This window comes from Myotis lucifugus, unplaced genomic scaffold (genome assembly GCF_000147115.1).
Source record: "Myotis lucifugus unplaced genomic scaffold, Myoluc2.0 scaffold_14, whole genome shotgun sequence".
In the NCBI taxonomy this organism is placed as follows: Eukaryota; Metazoa; Chordata; class Mammalia; order Chiroptera; family Vespertilionidae; genus Myotis; species Myotis lucifugus.
In genome coordinates this window covers 10,618,292-10,632,056 of record NW_005871062.1, presented here as the reverse complement: position 1 = coordinate 10,632,056, position 13,765 = coordinate 10,618,292, and the positions used below count along the sequence as shown (strand labels likewise).

The 13,765-nt window shown below is 48.5% G+C and overlaps 1 protein-coding gene across 1 annotated transcript in view; it reads left to right on the top strand.

Annotated features, from left to right (window-relative positions):
* ECE2 (endothelin converting enzyme 2) overlaps window positions 1-13,765 on the top strand; it is a 35,076-nt gene that overhangs the window by 12,181 nt on the left and 9,130 nt on the right. Inside the window, exons 3-8 of the mRNA XM_023750614.1 lie at window positions 9,358-9,444; window positions 9,831-9,966; window positions 10,171-10,386; window positions 10,850-10,974; window positions 11,082-11,228; window positions 11,380-11,445. Coding sequence (XP_023606382.1) covers window positions 9,358-9,444; window positions 9,831-9,966; window positions 10,171-10,386; window positions 10,850-10,974; window positions 11,082-11,228; window positions 11,380-11,445 — 777 coding nt within the window. The remainder of the gene's footprint in view (window positions 1-9,357; window positions 9,445-9,830; window positions 9,967-10,170; window positions 10,387-10,849; window positions 10,975-11,081; window positions 11,229-11,379; window positions 11,446-13,765) is intronic.

The window sequence follows — 13,765 nt, the reverse complement described above, 5'->3', positions numbered from 1 at the left end:
AGAGGGAAGAGGAAGGGTTGCCGAGGATGCCTCTGTGCAAGCCTCACTCAGAGCCCCCAGATCTGGAGGCCCATCCCTATCAAGCCCTCCCCTGCAGTGTGCTAGTCTGAGATAAGGTGGAAGCTGGAGGTGGAGGAGGAGGCCCAGCTGGAGAGAGAGCCTGGAGACCTGGAGGGAGAATAGAGGGTGGAGCTCAGGAACACTAAGGAGAGAGGCCAGAAATTTCACCCCCACTGGAGGTCGTCCAGCAATGGGTTCCAATCCTGGTTCTGCCACTTTCTCCATGAACTTGAATGGAAGGCCCCATCATTCTAGATTTTAAAAAAGTAATTCATGCCCGGCCAGTGTGACTCAGTGGTTGAGCATCAACCCATGATCCAGGAGGTCACGGTTTAATTCCCGGTCAGGGCACATGCCTGGGTTGTGGGCTCCATCCCCAGTGTGGGGGTGCAGGAGGCAGCTGATCGATGATTCTCTCATCATTTTTTTAAAATTAAATCTTTAGTGTTCAGATTATTACATTTGTTCCTCTTTTTTTCCCCCCATAACTCCCTTCCAGTTCCCACCCCACCCTTCGCCCTCACTCCCCACCCACTGTCCTCATCCATAGGTGCACGATTTTTGTCCAGTCTCTTCCCGCATCTCCCACTCCCCTTTCCCCCCCAAGAATAGTCAGTCCATTCCCTTTCTATGTCCCTGATTCTATTATAATCACCAGTTCATTCTGTTCATCAGATTATTTATTCACTTGATTCTTAGATTCACTTGTTGATAGATGCATGTTTGTTGTTCACAATTTGTATCTTTACCTTTTTCTTCTTCCTCTTCTTAAAGGATACCTTTCAGCATTTCATATAATACTGGTTTGGTGGTGATGAACTCCTTTAGCTTTTCCTTATCTGTGAAGCTCTTTATCTGACCTTCAATTCTGAATGATAGCTTTGCTGGATAAAGTAATCTTGGTTATAGGTTCTTGGCATTCATCACTTTGAATATTTCTTGCCACTCCCTTCTGGCCTGCAAAGTTTCTGTTGAGAAATCAGCTGACAGTCGTATGGGTATTCCCTTGTAGGTAACTGAGTTTCTTTCTCTTGCTGCTTTTAAGATTCTCTCTTTGTCTTTTGCTCTTGGCATTTTAATTATGATGTGTCTTGGTGTGGTCCTCTTTGGATTCCTTTTGTTTGGGGTTCTCTGCGCTTCCTGGACTTGGAAGTCTATTTCTTTCACCAGGAAGGGGAAGTTTTCTGTCATTATTTCTTGAAATAGGTTTTCAATATCTTGCTCACTCTCATCTTCTGGCACCCCTATAATTCTGATGTTGGTACGCTTGAAGCTGTCCCAGAGGCTCCTTACACTATCTTCGTATTTTCGGATTCTTTTTTCATTTTGCTTTTCCGGTTGGGTGTTTTTTGCTTCTTCGCATTTCAAATCTTTGACTTGATTCTTGCGATCCTCTGGTCTGCTGTTGGGAGTCTGTATAATATTCTTTATTTCAGTCCGTGTATGCTTAATTTCTAGTTGGTTCTTTATCACACCATCGAGGGTCTCATTAGATTTCTTGTAGATCTCAATAAGTTTATCGGCGGCTTCCAGACAGTTCTTGAGGGACCTTAAAAGTGTGGTTCTGAACTCAATATCCTCCATTGACAATTTTGTCCTGTTTCTTTGTCTCCGCATTTTTTATGCTTTCTTGGTGCACCCCCTAGTTGTCTTTGTGCGCAGTCTTGTTGTAGTTAAGCCTTGATTGTTGTAGTTAATACTAGGGGGATTTGACCTCCAGGCCAACTGGCTGTGAGAATCAGCTGTGTCTGCAGTGGGAAAACTTCTGTCCTCTGGGGAGGTGCTAATCTAGCCTTTGCCTGAGGCTATCCGGTAAATGGCTCTGTGCGGGGCTTGGGTGGGGCGGGTCACACGGGATCAACAGGGCGGGAGGAGGGAGCAGTTATGGCTGCTCTCAGTCCCGTCCCCAGAGGATCTGCCTCTCAGAGTCCCAGCAACCGCTGCAAACCTCGGTGAGAAAGCTGCCCTCGAGTTCCGACCGATGCCAGACAGTACCGCTTCTCCCGTTTGAGTCTGGGTCCCTAGAGACTCGCCCGGATCTGAAGCTCAGAGCCTGAGACTCCCTCCCGATTGAAAACGACAACCGCGCCCTCAGCCACCAGCCCGCTTTGCGCGCGCACCACCGCACCTTTGTATTTTCCGCACTGCGCCTCCTCTGAGCCTCGGTATGCTGTTCTCTTTCCTTCTAGTTGAAGAATTTCCCCTCAGCCAGCCTTCCTGTGGTTCTGGGTGATGTCCGTTCTGTCTTTTAGTTGTATTTTTGAAGTGGTTGTGCGAGGCAGCAAACTCCGGTGTTTACCTATGCCGCCATCTTGGTTTTCCTCCGATTCTCTCATCATTGATATTTCTATCTCTCTCCCTCTCCCTCCCTCTCTGAAATAAATAATATGTACTTTTTAAAGGTAATTCATTTGTACTTGTAACATTTTACAAGTACAAATTCCATATTTTAGGAAAATATGGAAAATCATACATATTTTCCATATATAGGGGTGGGCAAAAGTAGGTTTACAGTTGTGAGTACAGGAAAGTTTTTTTTTCTTTTTTAAGAAATATATTTTTATTGATTTCAGAGAGAAAGGGAGAGGAAGAGAGACAGAAACATCAACGATGAGAGAGAATCATTGATTGGCTGCCTCCTGCACACCCCACACTGGGGATGGAGCCTGCATCCTGGGCATGTGCCCTGACCGGGAATCGAACTGTGACCTCCTGGTTAATAGGTCAACAACCAACCACTGAGCCACACAAGCTGGGCAGTTTATTCCTTTACTATTTATTCATTATTATATATTTGACTTACAACTGTAAACCTACTTTTGCCCACCCCTGTACATATGTCCTTCCAATCCTTGCCCACGCATTTGAATAATATGCATACATCTCTGCACCTCCATTTCCTAGTTCAAAGCATAGAGATGATAGAAACTATATTAAGGAACATTTTGGAGGTGAGATTGTCCTGAGGTGAAGTGGTTGTCTCAAGAGATAATGAGCTGCCCCTCACCCAAACTGCTAAAGGGGACATAAGGTTTCTTACCAAGGATGAGATGAGAACACTGGGTGGGGAATTGAAACAATTCTCTTTTCTTCCCCCAGAATGAGGGAGATGGAGGAATGACAATTTAACTTGGAATTCATTTCGTTAGCTGCTTCTTAAATAATCTTATTCCTGCCCTTGCTGTGCATGCTGGATCATGATTAAAGCAAAAGACCTAAGTGCAAAATTGTAAAGATATAGCCATATATAAGCTTCCATTATGTGTTAAAAATGTGTGTGGGGGGGAGGACTTTTTAAAATTGTGATTCCCTATTTAAAATTCTGATGTTCTACACCCCTGCCTATGAGACAAAAAATCATTTTCACAGCTAACATGAAAAAAAAATTGTGTGGCATTTTGTGACCATCTATTGGATTTCTCAATTGAAAGCCCCTCAAAACCCAGTGGACTCAATCCATATGTTCTAACAGAATAATATATCTTTTGACATTTGAGTATAAATGGGACTTTTATTCAAGTGGAAACTGTAGGCCTGTGCAGTAGGTTGAATAGGACCCCCCTAAAATTCATGTTCAGCTGGAACCTCAGAATGTGACCTTATTTGGAAACAAAGTCTTTGCAGATATAATTACTTAAATTAAGAGGAGGCCATACTGGATTTGAGGGGGCCCTAAATTCAATCACTGGTATCTTTATAAGAGGACAGATGCACAAAGACACATACACACAGGGAAGAAGCCAAGGAACACCAAGGATTGCTGGGAGTCACTAGATACAGCAGTTCTCAACCTGTGGGTCGCGACCCCTGAAAATACATCCTGCATATCAGATATTTACATTACGATTCATAACAGTAACAAAATTACAGTTATGAAGTAGCAACATGAGGAACTGTATTAAAGGGTCGCGGCATTAGGAAAGTTGAGAACCACTGCAAGATGGAAGAAGCGAGGAAGGATTCTTGCCTACAGACTTCCAAAGGAATATGGCCCTGCCAATACCTTGATTTTGGACTTCTCGCCTCCAGAACTGTGAGAATAAGTTTCTGTTGTTTTAAGTCACTCAGTTTGTGGGACTTTGTTACAGCAGACCTAGGAAAGCAAATACAACCCGTTACAAATATTTTGGGGCAGTCTTTTACATCTCTCATGACCATGTCTCACCTTCCTTAAACTCTGTCCACTCAAAGGAAGCCCACCCCATGAGGGTATTTCTGGGACTCATTCTATTTAGCAGAGGCTAATAAATCACAAAAAAGGAGACAGATCTGAGTGGACTGACATGGTAAGATATCCAAGGCCTGTCAAAGTGCCAGTAACAAGTGTAGAGTATGAGTTCATATATGTGAAAAAAGTACATACATATACATATGCATATATACCCATATACATACATAGTGTGTGTTTAGGTATGTAAATGCATATAGAAGGGAAATCTGGAAGGACACACACCAAACTCTAAGCAGGGTTACCTCTGAGGATGGAACTGGGATCCCAGCAGAATGAATTTCATCTTTTATTCTATATGTTTCTGGAGTATATTACATTTGCAATAAAAAAGTTTTAATGATTTTTTAAAAAAATGTTTAAAACCAATGATATAGTCAATTTACCAAGCATCACACTCTGGCCCCAGAAAAATTAGGTGACTTAGAAAGGAGACTAATAGTTAGGATCACAAAGTTTAAATTGAGGATCTGCCTTCTACCCGATGTGTAACTCTGGGTATGTTATTAAGTTTCCCTGTGACTTAGGTTCTTCATCTGTAAAATAGGGACTGTGATACTGATAGAATCTACAGAGTGGGTCATTCTGAGGATTGAATAAGTTAACATATTTAAATAAGTTAACATAAGTTAAATAAGTTAACATAAAGTGCTTAGGTAAGTGCCGGACAATAGAACTGTTAGCTATTATTATACAGAAAAGCATAAAGAAGTGAAAAGTAATCTCATCATTAGATATATTCATATTAACTCTTAGAGGTTGAATTTCCCCTCCATTTTTTTTTTGTTATCATAGACAGTGCTGTGATGAACAAATGTAGGGGAAAAAATGGCCCATATATTTTGTAGATCCTCCAATTAAGATGTAGTATCTATTTCTCCAACCCTGAATCTGGGCTTAACCTTCTGGCTTGCTTTGCCCAATAGGGACATTAGCAAATGTACTGCAAGCAAAGACTTGGAAAAGGTTCATGTACTGGGCCTTACCCTATTTTCTGGTGCTGGGGATGTTGAGCTACCATATGAAGAAGCATGGGCTAGCTTACTGGAGAAGGAGAGACCACACAGAGACAAAGCCCAGTCATCCCAGCTGGGACCCAAACATGTAAATGAGGCCATTCAGCTAGACCACTCAGGTCCTGCTGAACTGACCCAGACCTGAAGACCACCCAGTCAACCCGCTGAACAGATAAATAATAAATGTTTGCTATTTTAATCCACAAAGTTTGGGTAGGTTTGTTATGTAGCAAAAGCTAGTACCATTCTGCCCTAGCTGGTTTGGCTCAGTGGATAGAGCGTCAGCCTGCGGACTGAAGGGTCCCGGGTTCGGTTCCGGTCAAGGGCACATGCCTGGGTTGTGAGCACGGTCCCTGGTGGGGGGCGTGCAGGAGGCAGCCGATTGGTGGTTCTCTCTCATCATTGATGTTTCCTATCTCTCCTTCTCCTTTCCTCTCTGAAATCAATAAAAATACATATTAAAAAAAAAAAAAAACCTAGTACCATCCTAAGAGGTAACCATTATTAGCAGTTTGGTGTGTATCCTTCCAGATCTTTCTCCTGTGGATAATGATTAGTTCCTGGAACAATTTCCTAGAATTAGACTTCCTGGGTCAAATAGTGTGTACACTTATATCTATTGATTTATATTGGCCAAAAAAGCATCAATTTGTAAGCCGCCAGCAATATATGAAAGTGACATATTCCTCATCTTTGTCAGCACTGAACATGGATGTTTCTTTTTTTTATCTTTAAATTCTTTATTAGTTAAGGAATTACAAATGTGTCCCTCATCCCCCCCCCCCCCCCGACTCATGCTCTCATCCCCTGTTGTCCGTGTCCATTGGTTTGGCTTATATGCATGCATACAAGTCCTTTGCTTGATCTCTTCCCCTTACCCCCACCTTCCCCTACTTTCCCTCTGGGGATTAATAGTCTGATTGCTGTTTCTCTGTCTTTGGATCTGTCCCTTGAACATGGATGTTTCTTATCTTCATGACTACTTTATCCTTGTAAATGTAACACATAACCCATTGTTCATTCCCTCTCAATTTATAATCAATGTAGAGAAAAGAAAAGATTACTCCCGTAGGAAAGAAGAACAGAAAAGAGAGAGAATAATAGAACGAGAAAATAAAGCAGGGTCAAAGATTATAAACACAGAGGAAAGAAAGTAGAATTGTAGAATCAAGCAACCTCCAAGCTTCTTGTAAATAGGATACTTAACATGTAGTCAGGAATAATTATGAGCCTAATAAATGACTTGGGTCATGAAGGAGGCATGGAAAGGAACTGTCCATTTAGGCCAAGCCTAGTGAAACTGAGAACACTATAAAAGTAGGTACAGGGTCTTTCATACATGGCTGCATTTCTCAGAGCAACTCTGAGATACGGATGACTGTTCCCATTTTACAGATGAAGAAAATGAAGGGTCAGAGCTTTCAAGTAACTTGATAAAGATCGTACAGCTGATAAAGAATTGAACCCAGATTTGAGTCCACGTCTGTCTACCTTGAAAATAGATGTGTGTCCCCTAACTCTTCCAGAGAGGATATGGCAGAAGACAAGCAACTACTTAGGAGGAAGTATATCCTTGAGCCAGACCACTTGGGTTTGAATCCCAGCTCTGCTACTAACTGTGTGACTCGGCCTCTCTGTGCCTCAGTTTTCTTCATCTGCAAAATGGCTTCATAAGTGCCATGAGGATAAATGAGTACATAGGTGTAAAGCACCTAGAACACTAGCTGGCACATAGTCAAGTGCTGTATAAACTTGCTATTTCCAGTACGGCATTGCAGCAGCCGTGGGACTATTTCTTATGAGCGTGTTGCCAGGAAGTCCTTACATAGCAGCTTTGTTTACACTCACATGGCCACGTCTTGGTGGAATTTCCCGTGGGGCAAGACCAACCCGGCTGCCATGTTTCTCTTCATCCAGGCTTGGGGGGAGAGGGAGAAGAAGTAAGTGCTGTGGCGCCACACTGTCATCAGAAAGAACATGAACAACTCCAGGCACTTGTCCCAAGTGGCCACCCCAAGTCTTTGCTGCCGCAGACCCCAGTATTCTGGAGGTGAAAGCTCCTTGCTCAGGGACCCAGACTAACCCAGAACCCACCTGCCTTCTCTACTATCTGGAAAACAGAACAGGCTTTCTACAGCCTTTCAATTTCCATTCCTACCTATAGGACACTAATTACCACAACAGCAACACGAACAGCAGGTAACACAATGGGTGCTAGTATGTGTCAGACACTGTCCTAAGCATTTCACAAGTATTGTTTCATTTGGTTCTCACAACAATCCTTTGAAAAAAGGTACTATTCTTATTTCAATGTTATAAGTGAAGAAATTCAGCCTGAATCCAGAATCTTTCATCTTAACTATGACACCGTACTGTCTCCTGTTTGAGAACATGGAGTTATGGGGTGGCAAGTGCCAAAGAAAACAACCCAGCATTTCTCAGCCTGATTCATTCGGCACCCACCTTTTCTCAGCCACAGGCGCATTCCGTGCGAGAACCATTTGCAGCAAGATGTTTGAGATTATGGATGTGCCACTTCTCAGGTCAGATTTATGTCTTGTGTTGGGGAGGAGGGTGGAGGATGACGCACTTACACACACACACACACACACACACACACACACACTGTGGTAAAAGAAAATACGAGGCACTCGGCAGGGTAGCAGACTGCAACACCTCCAGGCCTGATTAAGGAACGACAATAAGGAAGGCAGATGGCAGATGCATAGATGCCACGCTATTGCCTTTCAGTTACATAGCGCTTGGGTTGTGTGTGTTTTTTCTCTCTCTCTCCTCGTAAATCTCCCAAATAAAATGGTTTGCTTTCCTCAAGTGAGAAGTGTGAACACATCTTTTCTTTAAATATCTGTGGATGGCTGTTTTTTCCCCTGCCAATTTGTCACCATCTGTAACCCTCTCTTTGTGAGATGATCTGATGACAGCAGTTATCTTGGAGAGTAAGAGTGCAGTCTTAGAGCAACATGCAGGAGCCAGTGAGAGTGCGGGCCCTGTGGGTGTTGTATCAGTGCGTGGCGTGTGTTGGGCCGGGAGCCCTGAGCATGTACACACTGTGTGTGAGTGGGCAGTGTGTACCTTCGGCGAGCATCCTGTGTGTGTAGGGCTGTGTATGGGGCCGGGTGCTCGCCTGCGTCCTTTGGATCCATGTGCTCTCTGAGAACATCATGCGGACACCCTGTATGTGGGTCATCGCCTGCGTGCTGCTGTGTGTGTGCGGGCTGAAGAGCGGCTGTGCGCCCTGCCGGGGGAAGATGTTCCTCAATGGAGTATAATTTCTCAAAGGTGTTTAAAGGGGAGGAGGAGGGCCTGCAATCTGGGTAATTGGGCCGAGAAATAGCGGCAGAGTTTGGGCCTGGGTCAGAGGAATGTAAATGACGGGTGGCTGGTGAAAGGATGCTGCGGGGATGGGGAGGGCTGACCCTTAGGAGGAGCGGGTTCCTGCGGTTCAGGAGGGCGGCTGCTCCCGCCTCGGCGGCAGGTTCCCCAGCTCAGCGGGGCGGCCGCGGTCCCCGAGCGAGGTCTGGGCGGGCGCTCCTCCCCTCCCCCACGTCCCCGTCCCCAGGCGCAGCGCCGCGGGAGGCGGGGGGAGCCCCCCACCCCCGGCAGGCGGGGGTGGCGGCGGCCAAGTGAAGGGCTGTGGCAGCGGCTACGATGGCGCGCGGCGGTGGGGCCTGGCCGGGGTCCGAGGCCGCGGCCTGGGCGAGGGCCAGCGGCCAGGAGCCCTAAGGTGCCGCCTGCCCGGACTCCACCATGAACATCGCGCTGCAGGAGCTGGGCGGCGGCGGTAATGTGAGTTGGGGCTCCCGGCTCCAGGGGTAGAGTTGCCCCTCTCCCCACAATGGAGAGAGGGGGGCTGACAAGCAGAGGCTCTGGTGCTGGGGGGCAGGGGTCGGAAGGGCCCAGGTCACAGGTCCCGGGAGGGAAGGGGCCTCGCTGCAGGCGGGAGGCGCCCGGCCTGGTGAGAGGCGCTGGGGCTGGGCGGTGGCGAACAGCCCCATCCGCCTGACCCGGGTGGGCGCCCCGACTGTCCGGCAGATGGTGGAGTACCGACGGGTCACGCTGCGGGAAGACGTCGCACCCGAGACCCCCGTGGAGGGCGGAGCCGCCCTGGACGCTGTGGAGGTGAACCAGGGGTCCTTCCTTCCTCACCGTCCCCGCCCTGGCGGGAAGCCTGGCATACCCAGCGGCTTCTGGCTGCCCTGGAGGGTCCCCTGCACCTGCCCCCACCCACCTCCGCTCCGACTCTGGCCTCCGCGCTAGGACTATGGCGAGGCGATGCTAAGCCATGACGTTGCACAAAACAGGCTCAAGACTCAGCTCAGCCTGCCTCATTGCCTCCGTGCCCAGAGGTAACCCCAGTGGCATCTTTACTCCATGGCTCTGAAAACTGCCTGTGCCTTCACCTCCCCCCCTCTCCTCCCCGACCCCCCCCCCGGACTTCTGTGATCTCGGATCCCCCACCCCCACCCCCACCTGCAGCTGGCTAGCTGTGCCACCCTGTTCCCCAGGTGGGATTCCAGAAGAGGACAAGACACCTCTTAGGCTTGCACACCCAGCTGGAGCTGGTCTTGGCAGCGGTCTCTCTGCTGCTGGCTGCACTGCTTCTGGGCTGCGTTGTGGCCCTGGGGGTCCAGTACCACAGAGGTAGGTGGGCTCACACCGGCCCCCAGCACTCCCAGCTGTGGGGACTCTGGAGCTGACGGGCCTCTAAGATATCCTCTGGGTGGGCCACCTTCCCGGGCTTGTCTCCCTCCTCCCAACCTTCCTGCTGTCACGGCCCCTCTCAAAGCATTTGCCTTTCTCAGACCGACTGACAGCCCCCTATCCTGGCCATGTTCCCTGCCACAGACCCTTCCCACAGCACCTGCCTCACAGAGGCCTGCATTCGAGTGGCTGGGAAAATCCTGGAGACCCTTGACCGCGGGGTGAGCCCCTGTGAGGACTTTTACCAGTTCTCCTGCGGAGGCTGGATTCGGAGGAACCCCCTGCCTGACGGGCGTTCTCGCTGGAACACGTTCAATAGCCTCTGGGACCAGAACCAAGCCATCCTGAAGCACCTGCTCGGTGAGTGCACTTGTCCGGGGCCTGTGCCAAGTACCTGCTTCATGCCCAGCATAAGGCTTGGCACTCAGTAGGTACTTAATAAATGTCCATAAATGAAGAAATAACTGGGTGACTGGGAACACTCCTGGGGTAAGGGATGCAGAGAGCAGGGGCCTCCTGAAAAGTGGAGATGGGTTTCAGGGGGCAGACCTCTAAGTACAATGGAGGGACTCCTCTCTGCATCCTGCCTGGAGGGCTGCTGAGCTGTGGTAGGCACCAGGGAGCCTGTAGTGCTCAGAGATCTTGGATAGTCTTCATGGACAGGGGAGAGGAAGCCACACTTGGCTGTTTCACCCAGTCTTCCTGGGTTTGCATTAGGAGGGAAGCCCCATGATCAGAAGGCAAAAGAGGGACCAAGTAAGGGCCCGGGAACCTGCTCAGCAGTCAGCATAGTTGCCACCTGGACCTTTATTTTACTCCACAGAAAACACCACCTTCAATTCCAGCAGCGAAGCTGAGCGGAAGACACAGCGCTTCTACCTATCCTGCCTACAGGTGGAGCGCATTGAGGAGCTGGGAGCCCAGCCGCTGCGAGACCTCATTGAAAAAGTACAGCCCCTGGGTGGGCTGTGGGCAGGGAGAAGACAGGACTTGGAAGAGGGTGTGGAAGCTTTGGGAGCCCCTGTGTCATAGGTTCTACGATGGTCTCTACTCAGATTGGTGGTTGGAATGTTACGGGGCCCTGGGACCAAGACAACTTCATGGAGGTGCTGAAGGCAGTAGCAGGGACCTACAGGGCCTCTCCCTTTTTCACCGTCTACATCAGCGCTGACTCTAAGAGTTCCAACAGCAATGTTATACAGGTACAGGGCTGGGGAAAGGTGGGGAGGACTTATGGACCATTTGCTGAGGCCAGACTCTCCTCCCTTCTGACCAGCAGGCTGGGAACACCCCCCTGCACAAGAGTCCAGGTTTAGGTGGGGGTGGGCTTACTCCTTTACCTTGCTATTGCAGGTGGACCAGTCTGGGCTCTTTCTACCTTCTCGAGATTACTACCTAAACAGGACCGCCAATGAGAAAGTAAGGAGCATCCTCAGAGTCCCCACCCCTGCCCCCTGTTGAGCTGGGCTGATCTCTGTTTACTTTTCCCAGGGTCAGGGTGGAGAACTAAGATGAGCCTGTCCTATCACCTAGTGAGCTGACTACCCTTCCTTCCTCCTTTTCCCCTTCATTCTTCCTTCCCTCCCTCCCTTCCTTCCTTCCTCCCTCCCTCCCTCCCTCCCTCCCTCCCTCCCTCCCTTCCTTCCTTCCTCTTCTTCTTCTTCCAGGAAAACATTTTATAGGCACCTACCGTGTGCCTGTGCAGTGGGGGAATTCTGAGATGTACCTTTCAGAGTTACAAGAAGCTTTCAGTGTAGATGGGATCATGGACCTAGATATCTGAGAATAAGACTCCAAGAGGGTTTTGGGGACTCAGGAGAGACTTGGGTAGCCAGAGAATGTTTCCTAATAAGATTACATTTGAGCCCCACCAGTGGCTTGGTGGTTGAGCGTAGACCTATGAACCAGGAGGTCATGGATTGATTCCCAGTCAGTCGGGGCACATGCCTGGGTTGCAGGCTCGATCCCATCATTGATGTTTCTCTCTCTCCCTCTTTGAAATCAATAAAAACATTTTTTTTAAAAAAAAAGAGCTTCAAAAATTAAAAAAAAAAAGATTACATTTGAGCCAGGCCCTGTAGAATATCTAGGGGTGAGTGATATTATGCTGGGTAAAAAGAACAGTTTAAACAAAAGTGTTGAAGAAGGAAAGGCTATGGTGTACTTGGACCATGGGAAGGGGTCCAGTTTGGCAAAATGAGAGCTCAAAGCAGAGGAGAGGCTGGGAAGGTGGACAGGGTCTGGTTCTGGAAGGGACCTGCAATGACACCCTAAGGAGTTTGTTTTTTTGTTTTTTGTTTTTTGTTTTAATATTTTATTGCTTTTTTACAGAGAGGAAGGGAGAGAGACCTTTGAGTTAGAAACATCGATGAGAGAGAAACATCGACCAGCTGCCTCCTGCACATCTCCTACTGGGGATGTGCCCGCAACCCAGGTACATGCCCTTGACCGGAATCGAACCCAGGACCTTTCAGTCCGCAGGCCGACGCTCTATCCACTGAGCCAAACCAGTTTCGGCGTAAGGAGTTTTTGTATAGGCCTCGGACCAGTGCATGCTCCAAGGGCAGAGAGGGAGTGACCCACTGAGCAGTGCTCTGGGAAGCCAGTTTGGCTGGGGTGTGAAAAGTAGATGCAAGAGAGGGAGCTTGAAGATCAGTTAAGAGTTGCTGCAGTACTTCAGGCTCTGAGTCTGTAAGGATCCAAATGGGGGAAGAGGCAGAGGGACTGTTAGGAAGGGAAGGATGCAGGAGACATAAGTCCCAATTGTGAATTGTTGGTGACTGGATGTTAGAAGAGAGGAGTGGGAGGAGGAAGAGATGAAGCAAGTTAAGGCTACCAACCAGAATGATGGCGGAATGGTGGGGTCCTTAGAAAGTCAAGGGTGCCTGTAGGAGAACCAGCTTAGGGCACACTGGGTCAGAGGAAACAATGTGATGTCACAGGAAAAGGGCAGACTCTGAACTCAGACCTTGAGTCCAGTCCCAGCTCTGCGTCTTGGTGAAGGTTGATCCAGCTCCCAGAGACTGTTCCTTCATCTGCAAAATGGGATCATAGCACCGACCTCATATGGTATTTTAGGGGGGGGGTGCAAGCTTATGCTCCTGCATGTGGCAGACACTCAGGGAGTGGGAGCTGCTGATGTTAGACGTGTGAGTGTGAGGGACCTGGCACCATCTGTATGGAGAGGTCAGCAGGCAGCTGTAAAAGCTGGTGCATTCCTGGAGAGAGGATGAGGCTGGAGGGAGCTGTGGGCTTGAGGGGCATCTCCTTGGAAACCTAGACAAAGGCTCTAGGAGAGAGGAGAGAAAGGGGGAGAACAGGAAAAGGAGAAAAGGAAAGCCTTTCTCAAGGGCAGTGGGAGGAAAAGAGCCAGAAGAGGAGGCTGCTATGGAGTAGGACAGCCAGGAGAGCCATTTATCCTTCTTTCATTCATTCTCAAACACTTACTGAGCATTCCTCAACCAGACCTCTTCTAGGCCTGTGGTGAACACGACATTGCCACTGCCCTCCAAGTGGGGGAGAAGACATGAAATAGCTGGGTACATCCTGTTTACAGTTGCCAGGACTGTTACAGAGAAGCATGGCATTCTGAGAGTGAGTGTAACAGGCAGCCAGCCTAGTCCTAGGGTCAGGGTAGACTGCAGGGAAGAGAGAGTGTTCTAGGCAAAGGGAATGGCTAGCTTATGTCCAGGCTCTGAGGTGGGAAGGAACATGGTCCATTGACAGACTAGAGAGGGGA